Source organism: Centroberyx gerrardi, chromosome 1, assembly GCF_048128805.1.
Source record: "Centroberyx gerrardi isolate f3 chromosome 1, fCenGer3.hap1.cur.20231027, whole genome shotgun sequence".
Taxonomy (NCBI): domain Eukaryota; kingdom Metazoa; phylum Chordata; class Actinopteri; order Beryciformes; family Berycidae; genus Centroberyx; species Centroberyx gerrardi.
The window spans coordinates 28,307,249-28,325,627 of record NC_135997.1 but is presented as its reverse complement, the minus strand read 5'-3'; the positions used below and the strand labels follow the sequence as shown (position 1 = coordinate 28,325,627).

At 42.0% G+C, this 18,379-nt stretch overlaps 2 protein-coding genes across 2 annotated transcripts; one reads left to right on the top strand and one right to left on the bottom strand.

The window, feature by feature from the left end:
- Positions 1–3,460: 3,460 nt before the first annotated feature.
- LOC139910141 (uncharacterized) lies at positions 3,461–4,557 on the top strand. Its single transcript, XM_071897361.2, has 2 exons — positions 3,461–4,180; positions 4,471–4,557. Exons 1-2 carry the CDS (start codon positions 3,461–3,463, stop codon positions 4,555–4,557), a joined length of 807 nt encoding a protein of 268 aa, XP_071753462.2.
- A 973-nt stretch (positions 4,558–5,530) lies between these two features.
- On the bottom strand, positions 5,531–17,550 carry LOC139910140 (aminopeptidase Ey-like). The gene is made up of 20 exons (XM_071897360.2): positions 16,925–17,550; positions 15,247–15,389; positions 14,000–14,139; positions 13,165–13,291; positions 12,390–12,544; positions 12,111–12,224; positions 11,823–11,966; positions 11,423–11,488; positions 11,208–11,273; positions 10,195–10,373; positions 9,983–10,059; positions 9,746–9,879; positions 9,592–9,647; positions 9,364–9,511; positions 8,625–8,716; positions 7,571–7,681; positions 6,873–7,040; positions 6,503–6,643; positions 6,150–6,231; positions 5,531–5,692 (listed from the first exon to the last, which is right to left on the bottom strand). The coding sequence occupies exons 1-20, from the start codon at positions 17,548–17,550 to the stop codon at positions 5,531–5,533; spliced, it is 2,931 nt and encodes a 976-aa protein (XP_071753461.2).
- Between the last annotated feature and the right edge of the window lie 829 nt (positions 17,551–18,379).

Sequence of the window (18,379 nt, the reverse complement as noted above, 5' to 3'; positions counted from 1 at the left end):
CTTTCATCACAGCAAAGCTAATAAACTCTCCGGGCTGAAAGGGTTTGGGATGAAAGGGTTAGCACTGCTATGCTGATTATTCACTCATTACATGTGAGTAAACACAGTCAGGGCTAATGTGGATTAAGGGGAGATGGGTTCTCTATCAGCCTGGGAGGGAGAGAAGAAAGTGGAGGATCAGCTGGGAATAGTCTGCTGAAGATTCATCATGCAAAATAATGAAGTGCACTTCATCGTTTGAAATAATTCAACACAATGGAATTAGAGAGTTCATTTTCAAAAAGCTATATATCTACTTAGGGGGAAAAATTATTATCTGAAGTTTATCATTCAATATCTCTAGAGGATCCAGTCTGTAAGTGTTCTCATTTAATCAACCAAGGACTTGCTTTGCCTACTATTCTTTAAAAAAGCACCAGAATCTGTTTTAATATGGTGCTATCAATCATTTTATGAGTGTTTCTCCTTTTTGAATGGTGATTATTTGATTTTGGAACAAAACTCTTAAATTATATTCAAGCAGCCTGCATGATTTCAAGTCTTATGTAATGCTGCAAATCAGAATTGTGGCTAATTATATCATATAATATGAAACAGAGTAACACAAGCAAACATACAGTATAACTTAGTGTTATAATGCAACAGGGCAGTAGAGAAGTGACAGCTATATTGTATGTAACAATAACATATGTAAGCACTCAGCAATGCAATCAATCTAACACTGAGTGTAAGGAAGGATAGAGATGAAGAGGAGCTGAGTGGTTGGTCCAGTGACTCATCAGGTTACATAATGTTGTGGTGGGGTCAAAGGTTACTGTGGGAGCTAGTCCATGAGTCAGCTGTCAGCTCCAGTGTCGCCTCACACACCTCCGTCCAACACAAAGAAAATAAAAACCAAACCACTAAGTTTGCACCTACAAGAAATGTGTCTTGTATTAAAGAAATGTGTTTTAAAGCCCTCAGAAAAATCCAACCAAATCAATACTTTGACTCAGTGTTTGAGATGTTTTTCTCCTAATTCCAACGGCTGTTTTTCTTGCATAACCGAGGAGGTGGAAAGCTGTGCGAGACCGGTTCACACGTTGGATCCATAGGTTGCACCTCTGCTGAAGACCAGGAGTCAAATGTGACACGGAGGTTTGTGGGAACGCTGGTCTGGACTCAGATCCACAGTCCTCTCCTGACACTCAGGCTTTCAATCAAACCCACAGGATATCAAAAATAAACCAGTGAGATATCTTCCATTTCAGAAATGCTATACATATTCTGCAAATTTCTTGGGTGAAAGTAAAACCCACTGTTGAACATTAATGAAGTTATTAGCAAACTTAGACTTCTTAAAAATACTTTAGAAGATGCAATTATCACTTTTAATAGAATATTGAGCAATAACATCAGATACGATATTTTCTAATATGGATTACGTAGCATTTTGGAGCAAAGCCTTTCCATATTTTTTTTGTTTTGATCTGGTAGCAAAGATCTTAATTGCCAGAGCAAGACACAAGTGTGATGTGTTGCTACATGTAACATGTAAATCTGTTATGCAATACCTTTTGTGTTTTGAATGATGTCAAATGTATGTTGATGTGTTATGTTCAGTTTCTAGATTTTCAAGTGCATGTAGATTTGCACTTAAAATGCAAATCTACATGCAGCAGTTATGTGCCAATGTTCAACTATAAATCTGACAAGCTTTTTGCTGTACCTTTAAATTCATATTTAGCTGTTTTCATATTTAGCTGCTCTTTTCCAAATTGCAACTGTACAGTCAGTTCCTAAACCAATAATAACGAGGTCAAGGGTCAGATAGCACCCTCACAATATTTTTGACAGAAATGCTAAAAAAAAAAGAAAAAAGAAATACATGCTAAGGAAAGAATTAGAGTTTTTTTTTTTATAGAGCAAATTTGATAAGAGGGAATAGAGGAGGAGGAATAATATTCCTTTCAAAATAGTCCTGTGATCTAACAATGATGATGTCTGATACAGAAGTGTTAGGAAAGGAAATAAGGAGGGAAGTAGAGAGTATTTTCAAGACAAGGGCACATTAAAGCAATTAGAGGAGGGGTGTGATTCATGGAGGGGGGGGGGGGCATGAAGTACTTCTTAAAGATATAATATGGCTGTTGAATCATCACTACTGTTAATGCATCTAACAATAGTGAATTGATTGAAGGCTGCAATTTTGTCTATTATTCCTGTGCTAATAGTCTGTTCTCAACTCTAACTTGCTCTCATGAAAAAAAAATGTGTTAGCCAGTAGCTTAGTGCTAGCTGAGCTCCAGTTCCCAGGCTAACAGTGAGGCCTACTCCTGTCCAAACAGGACGAGGTGTGAACTCCTCACGCCTCACAGCTGCCCCGGCACACTTCTGCAGCCTCAGACTGAGCAGGAAACCAAATAAGAAAGAAAGCAGTAGTACTACTGACTGGTGGACCTGCCAAAATCCCTCTTCATTTTTCATCATCACAATTCATGAGGTATTCGAGGGTAAAGTGGCCACGGATGGTGCGAGTAAAGTTGTGTCATCCATAAGATTTAACATTTAAGACATTTATCTGACGCTCATACACTTAATGAGTAGGTAGGGGTCAGTGTCCTGCACAAGGATGTTTCATCAGGAAATATGGGTGAAGCACTGACTATTGTGTTTGATCGAACCTGGGACGGTCTCTCTCATTGCTAACCACAAGGCCATTCATTCATTCATTCATTCATTCATTCATTCATTCATTCAATCATTCTGCTGCCAATTACTTAATTCATTCAATTCTTTTACTTTTGATTTGATGTCTGTTGTTGTAACTGTCTTTACTATGTAAGCATGGAGAAAAAACAGTTCATAACCAGGAAGATTGTGAAATTGTGAGGCTCTGTGTCTTTTAATTAGGTGATTGTTTGAGACAAGATAAAGACAGCTGGTTTTCTTGGAACAAATATTCATCCATCTCAACTGTAGTTAAGTTTATAGTTAAGGGATTTTTTTTAGGGAACAAATTATTTAGCTGCTCCCGATCCCAGCCAACCATCCTCTAGATTTCTAATACAATTCATGCCTGTCCATTAGCCAGGCCTAGAGACAGACCTGTGACCCAGGTCGAGTCCCTGTCCCAAACATGCTTATGTTCCCATGCTAGAGTTGCATAGTGTGAATCTGTCTAGTTTATGATGCCTGTGCTAGCTGCCAGGTCACACCTTATCCTGGAGCGGGCCTGCTTCCCATGGACCCCCTGGCCTGGGTGTCAGCCCTGCTCCCAGAGCTTCTCAGGACCAGAGGTGGCTGCCGGAGGTGCAACCTCACACCTCACACCACATATATGGAGCAGCCTCCCTGGTCCTCCTCACTATCCTCTGCCTGCCTTACCAGCAACACACTGACAACTCACTGCTCAGGGAAGAAGCTGCAACGACTACTACTACTTTTACTGCTACTCCTGCTTCTCTCTTCAGCAGCAGCTATGGAGATGTCCTACTGCTCTCCTCTCCAGCTCCAGGGAAACCACAGCTCTTTCCTGTTTGACTGCGACTCCCTGCTGGAGAAGCCTTACAATCCCCTTGCCTACGATCCGGCCTCGGACCCCGGTTACTTCAGCGCCGGCAGCAGCCTGTCTCCCACCTCCTCCGTGGACTCCTTCTGCTTCTCCCCCACCTCCCTCCAGGCCGGTGGAAATGAACAGGACGCCTTGGACTGTTTGATCTTCAGCAGCCCAGCAGCACCTCAGAGCACGGCACAGGCTCTGCCCTGCCCCGGATCCTCCACGGCCGGCTCTTCCACCACTGGCACCGCCAAGAAACCCAGGTCCAGGTACCCCGGTAAGAAGCGGCAGACAGCCAGCGAGAGGGAGAAGCTGAGGATGAGGGACCTGACCAAGGCTATGCATCACCTCAGGACTTACCTCCCACCCTCCGTGGCCCCGGCCGGACAGACCCTGACCAAGATAGAGACACTGCGCCTCACCATCCGCTACATCTCCTACCTGTCGGCCCAGCTGGGCCTCAGCGAGGAGACGCTGGAGCAGAGGAGATCCCCGGGCTTCGTGGAGCAGCCCCAAACCCTCAGCCAGATCCTGGGTCAGCCGGCCGCCAGCTACAGCCCACAGGAACCAGGCTATGATGCCATGGACTCACTGGAGCAGGCCTTCACACCCCAGCTGTCCTCTCTGCAGCACTCATACCAGGTATGTTCATGTCCATGGTCTCAATTCAATGACTTTTTAAACATTTAATAGTGGCTTTTCCATCAGAGATGTACTGTAACCCTTAACTTTACAATGGCTTTTTCATTTACTTTTCATTTACAAACTTTTCATTTACTTACAATAATTGTCCATAGTTTATTCCACATGTGAATACCCAGTGATAACGCTATTGTAAAGTATATCGATACCATGAAATGTGTTTTTTTTTCTTTTTTTTCGTTGAATGAACAATGTCAGTAACTCAGCATCTGTTGTCTGTCTGTTGTCAGGTTTCTAGTGGAGTTTGCTTCACCAACCAGCAGTACTGGACGCCACAGCAGCAGCTACAACATGCTGCCTTCTCTGGACAGTGCTGAAAGACACGGCCGCTATCAACTGACTCTATCTGCTTATCCACTTTCATTGCAACAATGACCTCTGACGAAGGATAAGGACAAAACTTCTTTTTTGTTATTTTAAACAAAATATATATATTTTTTGTATGTTTTTTTACTGTAAATAATTGTATATTTATTGGGTTTTCACAATGTGAAGAGTACGGAGAATAAAATTCATTATTTATCATAACAGCCCTTACTTTTTTTTTGTACCCTATTATTCTTACTCTATTTATTTTGAATTCAGATGGATATATTGCCAGTTTTCTACTTCTATGATAAAAAAGTTTAGATTTTAAACTTGAGCAAAATTAAGCAAATGAATCCAGGCTGACTTGGTGCCTGGCTCAGTCCTCTTCTTCATTCTGACTCTGAAGCCCGGCAGAGACGGAGCTTAGCTTAGACAAACACTGGGGCGCTAAACAGAGAACACATCCACTCTAAAGTGTTTAAGGAAAGACCCCTGCTGGGCTAACTGGCAGCTGAACTGGGACCAGTTAATTGGCACCTTTTCTCTCTGAGTAAACACCATTAGCGGTTGAGACGCTGCAGAAAACCTCATGATATCCATTTGGCCCTGGACACAGCTGAATCAGAGACTGGGCTGACATTACTGGAATCTAGAAAACAGATAGTTCCAGTCTTAACATTGCAGTTTTCGAATTCTTCTAAATTAGTCAGGGTTTGACGGTACATATCTAACACATGAACATACAAAAGAAGATATTGGTATCAAATAAACTTTATCCATAAAAGGCTTTACCGCAACTTTACAGTTTAAAAAACAAATCCTTCAACTTCATAAACATCACATTCATAATATTTATATCTCTATAAACATTTGATTTCAGCTGGAGAAAAAATTAGTGGTCATAGAGAACATTTGCATGATAGAAAACTACATTTACAAACTTTCAGCTGTGTATTGGACAGGGCAGTGTTATTTGGCTTATTATACTGGAGAAGCAGCCTCGTCAGTGAACCATGCGAAGACCTGCTCCTGGTTCATGGCCACCCAGTTCATGTTGGCCTTGGTTCTCTCCAGAGCCTGCTCCAGAGCCGCGGCAGCTGAGCCAAACCCTCCTGCTGCATGATCCTCTTTGAACTGCTGCAGCTGGAGCGGAACAGCATGAAAAATGAATGAGATTTAATACCGTATATGTGCAGTATATACTCACTCATTGAATATATGATAATTCTGATATAAATGTGATTTACCAGTTTACCAGAATAAGTATACACCAGAATATGTCAGCATATAGCAATATATACCATAATATAACAGTGTATACTAGAATATATCAGCATACACCAGTATATATCAGTATATACCAGGATATACCATAGTATACCAGAATATACCAGAATATACCAGTATATACCTGGATATACTAGCATATACCAGGATGAAACCCCAGTATTGTTGTCTTTGTCGTCATCATCATCATCATCATCATCATCATCATCATCATCATCATCGTCGTCATCATCATCATCATCATCATCATCATCATCATCATCATCATCAACTGTTGCTACCTTAAAAACAACAAATATAAGAGGAGCTGTACCTGTTTGTACTCAAATTCCGTGGAGAAACGTTTGGTCACTCCATCAATTAGTCTTCCAAAGGAAAATGATCCACCGCCATAGCTGAAGAAAAGGCAAAAATAAAATACCTTGTGAAAAGGCTTTGACTCTTCTTAAATCATTGCATTAACAACACCAGACTGTGTAACATCTGCTGTTTTGGTGGATGCTTTGATCCAAACCTCCTTACATTTCAATGACTGCATACATGTTTAGCATGAGTGGGAACAGAACCCTCAACCCTGGCAGCATTAGTGCCTTGCTCTGGCTATTGAGTTACACAGCACCACCAGATGGCACAATTGTGCACTTGTGTCCATCAGGAAAAACTCACTCATTGAATATATGGTCCCAGTTGGCCCGGACAAAGTCCCAAGCTAGAGGCTGGCCGATGGCATTACTGGCGATGTAAACGATGGTGAAGGTGGCGTCCTGCTTACGGATCTTCTCTGGATCCAGACAATATTCCAGATACCTGAAACACACCCACAGTGAGGCCAAACGCCAAATGTGTACTATCACCTTCTGCTGCTGTAACAACCCAAGTTTAATCTAATCTTACTCAGTAGGCACCAGCAAAAGTAGTAGTGACCACTCTCTGTCAATGCAGGCTAATAATAATGACAAAAACTAAATAAAAAAAAAAGAACTTTGAGCAAGCTGAATTTAGCAGTTGAAGGTTATCCTGTCTCAGACCTACTGACCTGTTCAGCAGCCAGGGCTGTTTGGCGCAGGACAGACTGTACATCAGTTTATCAGCCTCCGAAGCTATGGTGGCATTCTTGTACATGGACCAAGCAAAGTCCCACTCCTCCACCCCTCCTGCTGCTATGGCACTGCAGTACACCGTAGACCTCAGGTTGGGATGGATGCTGGACGATACAAAGAACATGTGCTTGGTAAGGAAAAGAGTCAAAGTGATTATAGCAGTGGAAGGAATTAGGGAGGTAATGAGGAAAGACTCATCCTGAAATAATAAAAAGGCAACACTAAAACATAACAAAGAAAAGCAAAAAGAATTGCATGTTCCAAACATAGAGATCTTCATCAGACCAATAATGAAGGAGGCAAGGAAGAACAATACAAACACAAAGAACACATGGTATGTGAGTCAGGCCTACAATACTCAACAATACAATTCTATTTATCAAGAGTGAGCACAGAAAACACTGTGCATCGTACAAAACAGTGGACAACATTCAACACTATCAGCAGTTAACAGCATTCACATTGAAATGCATTGAGCTGGTTTAGAACAACGTGGCATATTTATTTTTTAGAGGGAAAGGAAGAAAGGAAAAAGGAAGGAAAGATCTAAGTAAGCAATCAAGGGTGGAATGGAAGAAGGAAGGGAGGAAGGAAGGAAGGAAGGAAGGAAGGAGGGTGTGGTCTGTGAACGTACGGGTTGTTAGTGGAGTTGTTCATCCATGCTCTGAACCAGCCGCTAGTCAGCTCCTTGCAGCCTTCCACTCCAGTGCTGCAGGCCATGGAAATAGCATTCACCTGGTTGTACCTGGACAGCAACACAGGAGACGATCAGAGAGGCAGGAAAACACTGACAGTAAGGGTGATTCACACCAAGCATGTCTGGAGCGCTTTATTTGAACTCTGGAGCGCTTACTCCTTTAGTTTTATGGGTATAAGGAGACAGATGTTGATAGCCAATAGTTACTGATAGTCAACAGTTTCTGATCCAGAGTGACTGACAATGAGTGTAACAGTAGAATAAGTTTTAATTCCTAGATCACCAACATTACAAGAAACCAGTAGTAATGAGGTCAAGGGTCAAAGGTCACAACGTCTAGACAACATTCCTGTGACCACAGAATGATAATGTAAGTGCTAGGTAAAGAAACAAATAAGAGGGAGAGAAATAGGAGGATATTTTTCCAAGATGGAGGAGGTATATATGGGAGAGGGGGATGTGATCAGTGTGCAGAGGGTTAATGAGAGACACTGCTTGAGAAGATGAGTTTTCAGCCTACGACAGCGGATGGGGAGCGACTGTTGCACCGGCAGATTACCCATGTTTCCCCATGGGGATCGTTAAAGTTTCATCTTTTTGTTTTAATCTGCATGGAGCACCACAGAGATGGGGCTCTTTGTGTGTGTCAATGTATAAATCACCGGGAAAATGATTGTAAATACCATTTGACTCAGCTGTTAGGGGCTTGTAGGACTGAATCACATCAGCCTAGAAGGATCTTTTTACTATTATGGTTTATCATAATAATAAATAATAAACCTTAATTAATTAATATAGCCTATAGAGTTAAAAAGGCTACACTTTTATTGGTCATATTGGTATCATATGGGAATTCTACAGAGGGATCTCAAAAATCACTTTGAAATGTCAAGGCACAATAAAATAAATGCTACAGATGCCAATTCAAAACAGCATTACAGAAGAATAAAGCAGGCAGGAATGAAACAGGCAAACACATTAAGTTCCTTACTGGTCAGTGTGTCCATCAGGGATCTTGGTCCAGTTGACAGTGAGATTTTTGAAGTAGTTAAAAAGAGGAGTGACCTGTTTCTTTATGTAAGCCTGGAGGATGAAGATGCCACACGTTTTGTTAATTTGTGTTTCTTTTTGAGAAGAGAAAGAGGTGATGTAGAAATGGTTAAATGAGGAGTTACATTCTTCAGTTAGATATAGCCACTATTTGAACAATGTGACACACACTCTGAGAAAATAACTACTGGCATGAAAGTATTCTGCTCTATATTAATGAAGTTATTAATTTTCATCACCCCTTTACTTACATCATAAGTAATCATGTAATAATCAGCATTTCTTAAATATTGAGCACTGAACATAAGATACATTTTTTTCTTTACAAAATGGAAATAAAGTGCATATCCTAAAATATATCCTTGGACTCAATCTTACACAGGAGCTATTTATCACACCAGACTTAATGCTCAACACCACTTAGGCACTTCAGACACTTTAATAGTTTAATATTTATTTATATTGCCTTATATGTTTCCTGTACTATTTTTTATTACCTTTTTACCTTTCCTCTACTGCCTTGGCATTGTTCTGCCAATTGCTGTTATCCAGTACAGTTTTTATCATAAAGACCCAATCTGCATTGCTCCATAATTTTTTATAGAAGCAAATTTTTTATGGTCAGAATCAGAATCACTTTATTTACCAAGTATAATGCATGTTGACTATCATTCACAAACCTGCATGGGTCCATAGACTTCACTGCGATCAAACATGAGGAAGAAGTAGTCCAGATTGCGACTGGCCGTCTGCCAAGGCATGTACTCCACTTCTCTGATGAGGAATTTGGTCGTCCTCAGAGCCAGGGTCGTGTTCACCACCTTTGCCCTGAATAGGACACATGAAATTACTCAACATCTATCTGTCAAAATGTGACAATAATGCTTTATATAAAAAAATGATCTCACCTTGCAAGGTTAAAAGCGTCATCGATGAGTTGAGCTCGGTTGATCACTAGAATATCCTGAAAAATGAACATGAAATTGAGTTTGGACGTTTGAATATTCATTTACAAGCACATAGAAAGTATTGCAGTGTCATTTCCAGCTGCAGGTGTTGTACCTGGTGACTGGAGCCGAGCTTGGTGAGGAGACGCTCCCAGTTTTCAGAGTCATAGTTGACTCTGTAGAAGCCAGCTGTATTTATGTTGGCCAGCAGCCACTCGCCGGCGCCGATGGTCATGTTTGTGTTTGTATCTGTTTGGGATAGAGATAAAAAAAACAGAGGAAAACTTGATCTTTTTATACAATGTTCATCATCCTTAAGCTGCTCTGAGAGTGTGCCGGAATGAAATCCTACCTTCTTTGTTAAGGAGCCAGTACTGCTTCTCAAATCCATCTGGCTTCATCCATTTAATAGGGACAAACCACTCATAACTAGAAACACATCCATCCATCCATATGCACATACGTACACACATACAGCGTACATACAGAGAGAGAGGCGGTGAGGTCAGTATAATAGGGTACAATACATTTACACACGAGTCATTGGCTAAAATGGATTCCTACTTGAAGGGTGAGGGCCGGTCCACTACAGAGTCTGGGTCCAGCAGGAAGTGATCCTGGGTGATGCGTCCTGTCCGGGTGTCGATGGTGACCACTGGGAACCCCATCTGGAGGATCCAGCGGTTCATGATGTCCTCCACAGAGTAGGGCAGCTCTAGGCTGGGCGTGGTAGCATCGACCGCCTGGGAAGAAGACCGTTCAAATCATGACAATGTGATAGTTTATTGTCCCTGTAGGAAAATCCTCTGCTTCAACCACAGTCTCTCTGACCCTGAGCCCACCCTGCTACCAGCAATACTAATACATACTCACAGGCTCACAGGAATATTTGCTCCATCTATTGTCTGGGTGCTGTGACCTCTGACCCTTCACCTCCTTACTATTAGTTGCATGTTATATTGGTGATCTAGGAATTGAAGCTTATTCTACCGTTGATCTCATTGGAAATCACTTTGGATACGAGAGTCCAATAAATTCCTGAGATGTAAAGTGTAAATTTAGAGAGTTTAAACAATAACAATAAGAGTAAGTATTTGTATGGCACCAAGTCACAAAGTGCTGAAACTAAAAGGAACAAAACAATCATGAAGTTGCACTGCTGTCTTGATGAATGCCCATGGCTTGTTGAGGCTGACTCAGCAAAATTCAAAGAACAATGAACTACAGTATACTACTACATAACACTGAGAGCCAAGAACAAGTTATGTTACATGCAAGATAAAAGAGCTGACTTTACATCACTGTCACTCCAGCCCAGTGTGGTTATACAACCGACACACAGATCTCTGGTGCTACACTGAAGAGTTTATAACAGCTTAGGACAGAAAGAAATCCCTCAGGCCATGAAGGGAGATCAAGTTTCATACTGAAATTCAGTGGCAGTCCCCTTTACAGTACCCACTGTATGGACAGACTCAAAAATGGTGGTATTTCTTTTTATATAAGCTATTGTGTGGTAAGGAAGCAGTCGTGCTGACAGGATGGTGTGTTAAATGTAACGTCCGGTGCCATCTTACCATTTGCAGGTGCTTCCAAAGGTCTGTGTAGACTGTGTTGTTATACTCGAACTGCTCTAAGTACGTCTGCAGACAGAGGAAACAACACATTCGTTACACTCTGGCCGTGCTATGTGCTGAATTATCAAGAGTTTTATCACTCCTACAGATTAGATATCAACCTTTGGGAGTTTTATCTATGGGTTTCATCTGTTTTATCTACCATCTGTACTCACACTGAGTCCTTTGGAAAAGACGAACTCAGTGATGAACTCTGACAGCATCCTGAGGACCGCAGCTCCCTGGAATGACAAGCAGCAGGACATTAGCAGGGCTGGAGAGTGACTTATCAGATGTGACAGGGCTACAGCGATCTGCTAATGGTGATGAGTGATTTATTAGTAATTTAATTCTGTGGTACCCTTGATGGGGGTTCCCCAGCAAAAATGGAAAATAGCGTAATTTCACTATTATTTCATTAAGGACAGTGAGAGAATGAGAGAGGATCCTGGAGTCTTCTCTGTAGCAGCCTCCTTTCATGATTTGTTCTGATAAAACAGGTGTATTATTGCATAAAAATCTTACAGATAATTAGGCTATCGTACCATTAAAGTGTTACCCACAATTCTACTGTACCTTGCTGTAAGTGATGGAGTCAAAGAGTTGACTGATGTGCTCTGGCTTCTGGACGTCCTCCTCTTTGGATGACAGGGGGTGGGAGGAGGCCAAGGCGTCCACAGCCATCACACCATGTATCTCATTCAGAACTATCAGGTCTTTCTGGAGGGACACAGTAAAATGTTCCTTTACATTTTTGCATTTTAGGCATTTTTTAAGCATATTTGTCTGGTGGCTGGTGGTCATTCCCCATCCCCGTTTCTATAAGAAGTGTCCTGAGTGAACGGGCTAAAGAGCTAAACTCACTATATTCCAGCTTGGTTCAGCAGAGTTGGCTCCAAGATAAGAGACGTAGGTGGCGAAGCCCTCGTTCAGCCACAAGTCGTTCCACCACCTCATGGTCACCAGGTTTCCAAACCACTGGGGGGATATAGCATCGTGTTAGTGCAACACACTGCAAAACATGTCCATTCTAACAAGTCACTTCATTTCATATTAAGGCTTAACATGAGAGGAAATTACTATATAAGATTGATTGTTTTATGGGATGCAGCACATCATTGCTAGTCCTTAGTGCTATAGTACCATATGAGCAAGCTCATGGGAGATGACTGTTGCCACCCACTCCTTGTCTCCATTGGACGACATGGCAGGATTATATAACAGGGCCGTCTCCCTGTAGGTGATCAGGCCCCAGTTCTCCATGGCTCCAGCGCTGAAGTCAGGAAGAGCTATCTGGTCTAGAAACAATTAGAGAGGTTACTACAGGTACCTACAGTGCTTAAGACCAGAGATGTGGTGTTAAATAAAAAAGAGGGTAAACTACATACATCATGATATATGCCATGTATTTAAATCATAAAGATTTATGTCAACTTAAAAAGGTGGATAAACTGAGTTTAGGTTGGTGTGTTGTTGTATTGTGTGTGTGTTAGGGTTGGGCGGTTTTTATTTTCCCATAGCTCTAAATTGTTCATCTGTGCATCATGTTGTATTAATTTGATTGTAGTTCATTGTAATGAAATTGTGCAAATCCAATTTCCCCATGAGGGATAATAAAGTTTTTCTGAACTAAACTAAATCTAAATCCCTGTTTAGACCCCAACCACCAGTGTATATCACTGCTTTCAGGCTGAAAACTTGTGTGTCCAAAAAATATATCATGGTTCTTGATTTTCATAAACCCATGGTTAATATACAGTATATATAAAATACTATCAGTAGTGGTAGTAGTACCGGTAGTAATAGTTGTAGTAGTAATTATAGTAGTAGTAGTAGTAGTAGTAGTAGTAGTTGCATCCCTCTTTGCTGTCAGTGTCAGTGTAAACGAGTCCCTGCTGCAGAGCTGTGTGCTTCCTACCTGACTTGCTGAGGGGGTAGGGGGAGCTGTAGTAATGCTCAAAGAAGGCCAGTATGGGTCCAGTCTTCTCCAGGGCGTAGTCTCCCTGGCCCTCCTCTATGGCCTTCCTCCGAGCCCAGATTCTGATCTGGACACAGAACAATGCTTTAACCAGACGGGACAGACAGGGGGTGGTAGACCAGAAACATGAACTGTGTCCAGTAGAGGGCAGCATAGACACACAGCATAATGTTCCTTCTGTGGGACCACAACTGACTGACAAATACCCCTGTAGAGGAGCAGGGCGGCAGGGCTCAGCAGCTTGGATTTCACTTTGGTTTTCATTAGCAGTAGTAGTAGTAGCACTAGTACTAGGACCAACTGCCATTCTCAGAGCTGATAAATGATGTAATAGTTTATTGATTCCTGCAGAAAAAATTATCTTTTCTCTTGCCCCCCTTGTCAGAACTTTTGTTTTATTGTTATTTCATTGTGCCCAAGGAGAGCGGTTAATTTCAAACTGGGTTTGACACAGTGAAGTTTGTATTTTAAAAATGACAAAAAAAATGTAAGTAAATGTTAAAAAAAAAATAAATGCAAATGTTAAAAAAAATCTTATCACATAAGGCATGCATTGCAAAATGATTGGGAGAAATGTTAACTAGACATAGACAGTAGTAAATGGGCTATAACTCTCTGACACTGGCATTGTCCTATAAAGCTATTTTACTCCCATTTATCATTTTCAAGAGTTGGCATAATTCCAATAATGCCCTATTTGCCCTGCTGTGGAGAAGATATAATAAAATGAAGTGTGTACTCTGCATGCTGACAGTAGGATGTAATGAAGGATTACCAAAACTTCTGCCCCTGGTGGCGTGCTGATGTGTGCGAATTCACAGACGACAAAAGCCAGCAGGTAGGTGGACATAACCTGTGTGGGTTCAAAGCTTGTCTGAATAACACTGTGGCCATCCATCGTGACGTTAACAGTCTCTGTGTGGGGACAAAGACAGCAGCAGGGTTATTATAGATGAGACAATCAGTAAAGGGTTCACTGTGTGCCTACAGTAGAGAAGTTATTTAGACTGTCTTATAAGTCCATGCAGGCTGGTCACCTAGAGTGCATGTTATATAGATATAATAAAATACAAATTAAACACATGTAGCTATTGTAGAAGTCCCATGTTTTGCAGCACGCTCGCTACATGTTACTTTCCCAATTTTGGATCACTTCTGAGAAGAATTACTGATAAAAATCAAGTTAGGTTCCCCTTTCAATGGTCTGGCAAGTGGTTTGTGCTACAACATTCCTGTTCAGTTCTTTCTACAACATTTGAAAATGATTAAGCAGCAGTGGGTGTTGCAGTAGGCTACTTGTGGAGAAACTACAAGGCATATAAACAATTGGGGGCTTTTGTGATGGCTAGCACATCAGTATTATAGATTACGAAGAATGCCTTTTGTTTCCTATGCAGTTTTCAGTGTGGAGTGCAGTGCTGTAGCTTGGACAGGGGCTTTGTCAAGACAGCACATGATTACCAGGTTTCAGGAGCAGCCTACAGTGTTTCAAATGTTTGATCACCACTTGACTTTATTCAAGAACACCTGCATATACATTTAGGAAAAAATGTTGACTGCTGGTCACATCTGTGGCTCCAAAAGGCATCGAGAAGTGACTGTTTGCCAACCCGGCCGGTCTGTGATGCTTTATACCAAAGATACCAAAGGGATGAGAGAGGAAAAAGATCTGGATGAAGCACTGCTCACTTCTGTTTAGGAGACTGTTTGTATTTCACTGATTCGTCACTTCCCGTGTGGAGACAATTTCCAACTAGTGACCAAACCTGACACCAGAATTTCACTTTGTGATTCAGGCTGATGAGACAGGTGTATTTTTCCATAAAAATCTTACCTAGCACAGCTTTAAGATGTTTATTTCGTAAGCTGCTCTAAGTCGTTTTTGAGCATACAATCCATCATCTGTGTTTTTGAAAATAATTACTAGGAAGGAAACAAAGGAAACCCTTCATATCTCATTCGGGAAGGAAACTCTTCACGTGTACGTGAGCTGCGCCGAGAAGCACTGAGTCGTGAACTTGCCGTAATTCATGGCGTTGGCCAGAGCCACAGTGCCCTGGGGGTGGATGAGCGTCATGTGGAAGACGGCTTTCATAGCAGGCTCGTCGAAGCAGGGGAAGGCTTTCCTGGCGTCGGTCGGCTGCATCTGAGTGGTGGCCACGACTCTGACGAGAGCAAACACCAACGGTTAGGACTCAGCATGTGTCAGAAGTGTTAGTATGTGACTGCATTTTCTTATCTAGTTGTGCTTATTTGAAGAGTTTTACTACAAAATGAGATATCCATAATTTGAATAGATTTCAGTAATAAAATACAAGTTAAAGGAGAACTCCATTACTCTTGCACTGTTAAATATTATCAATCTGTGATGTTCAGTGCATTCCAAGAGTTATTTAGTGATTGGGTGTTTAGTTTGCTTGCTGTTGTGTAATCGTACCCTTTCCTTCAACCTGCCTTATCTACTTAGTTCAGTTAGTGTCTCTCGTTATGTCTCTCAGGTAGAGAGAGCAATACTGATAGTGATAGCAAAGTATCAAGAGAGTTTTTCCAGTCAAGGAAAAGTGAGACTCACGCCCCTTACTCAAATGCAACAAGCCTTGTTGCTGCCTTGTATTGTGGACTATTGAGGGTACTGTTGCATTTCTTCCTGTATGACTGTTAAACGTCGGTGCAACATGTTTAGTCTAGAAAGAAGCCCTTGCTCTTTGATTCTTGAGTGTTTTACTGTTGATATTTTATATAGCTGAACATATGTTTCTCCTACCAAACTTCATCGTAGCTGCTGGAAATATCTCAACATGACATCACGTCATCTATGTTTGGCCAGTTATCCACAGGAATAAGAAAAATACACCAAACTGACAATGGATCCAGGAATGCAAGGTCTACATCACCAATAGCTGTTTTTTTTTTTACACAGAGTTTAAGTGTTTAAGGAGGGATTCCTTCTTTTAAAGTTATTATAGAAGATTACCATTTTGTAAAGGTCTTTGCCTTTAAAAGAAAAAAAATTGCCGGGTACCTGCTTTTGAAATATTGAGTAACGAACATCAGGCAACAATTTTCTTTCAAAATGTATCTGTAGCATTTTGGTATGGAACTCTTCCTTTTTGTTTTAGATTTGATTTCTTTGACTTCTTCTTTCTATGTGTTTTTCAGGCTCAGATTGAAGCTGAGCTAGAAAACGACAAACAAATAACTAACTGAGACGGCTGTACATCCATAGAGATGAATGCACCAAACAGAGAAATGTCCTGTACCTAGTTTAAAGGGATAAAACACTAAATCTCATTCACTAAATTGGTAAGGGAGTGGAATTCAAAGACAATCCATGGCATGCATAGCCCACCCCACACGTTTCATTTAAATGCATTACACACAGAAGAATCAGGATTTACTTTCAATCTAAAGGGATTCCACAGTGCTTTCCTCAGCCTTGAATTGATTCATCTCAAAGTGAATGTTTGGTTTAAACCCTGGGATGGATCCCCATGCCTGCAAAACTGTCCAGGTCTTTTATCTCTACCACTACTACTAGACAACTACTAGTACTCTGTTTACATCCTCAGTGTGAAATAACTAACCCTAACCATGACCTTAACCTTAACCTTAACCTTAACCCAAGTAAACAAAGCTAAAATAAAGTACCTAAACTTAGATAGACAGACTTAGAAAGTATAATTAAATGAGAACATGATACTTTTTCACTTCATCCTCCATGTATTCACTCCTGTAGAATCCTCCCAGGTCGTCGGCCAGCTCTCCAACAAACTCTGTGAGGAGCTCGTAGTACCGGCCGGCCTGCAGCTTGCCGCTGAGCTGGACCACCAGGTACTGGGTGGGACCCTCCAGCCAGGTCTTGCTCAGGCCGGGCGTGGCCGCTCCGCCCAGGCCACTCAGCTTGGCGTGGTGTTCCTGGAAGGTGGTGAGGTTCAGCTTGTTGGAGTGGATGAGGATGAGGTCGGTTTCCTTCTCGCATCTGAAGATCACCGCCGAGCGTCCGCTGAAGACGTACAGGCCGCCGGCGTCGGGCTCCAGCCGAGGCCACAGGGTCACATTGTAGGAGACGGGGGAGAGGGAGTCGGGGAGTCTGTAGCGCTCCCAGGGCTCCTTAGGGGTGGAGGGGGTGGTGGAGGGGAAGGCGGTGGTGGTGGAGGGGAAGGCGGTGGTGGTGGCGGGGCCGGCGGTGGAGGGAGCTGTCACTTCATTCTTTGACCTCTCCTGAGAGTAAACCACAGACAGGGCTATGATGGTGGCCACGGCGGCGACGGCTGCCACCGCACCAATCACTGCCACTGCTTTGCTGATGTAGAATCCTTTCCCCATGTCTCCACCAGAGGAAGAAGACAGGAGGTGGAAACTGATTGCTATTTATGCCCTGCCGTATATAGAGATACAGCCCAAAGTTAATAACTGATCTCGAGGGGCGGGGCGAAACAGCCGAAAGTCCAAAACAACGGGTTGTAAAAACCCCTTGCGATAAGAGCACAACCTGATCTGTGAACTTTATACTTCTATTATGGCTCTGAATGAGGGGCCTTTTCAGAAGTGTGTGTGTGCTCTGTTTGAAAATGTCAAGCATATGCAGATTCGGCCATGCTGTAGTAGGGAAATGAGGATTACATTCTCAGTTAAGAAACGGGTAAAGGATGGGTTCAGAAAACTGCACAAACTTTTATTTCATCTAAAAGATTAAGCGCTAAACTACCCAACGTTTACTATAGTTGGCCAAAAAAACTGTTTTAATAAATGGAGCCATTCCACTGGTTAAACTGGAGGCACACCTTTTCTCCATCTGGCCCTCGCCTCAACAGAACTGACAGATAAAAATTACATCATAATGTCGTGCCATCTGGTTTTTGGTCTGAGGAAATATAGTATAGGAAATAATTATTCATTTGTTTCAAGTCATACTGTAGATGGTATTAAATGTCAACCCCGTCCCACTGTGAGGAAGTGAAATAGGAACATCAGCTGCCAACTCAGCAGAAGGGAGGATGATGAAGCTGACAGTCGGACACCTCATATTACCAGGAACTCTGAAACCTGCGTGTACAATCATCATTACAGCCAATGACCGGACAGGATGAAGAAATGTCAACTGTGTTGTGCTGCTGTCTATATCATTTCGAAGCACACGTTTAGCTAAATTATG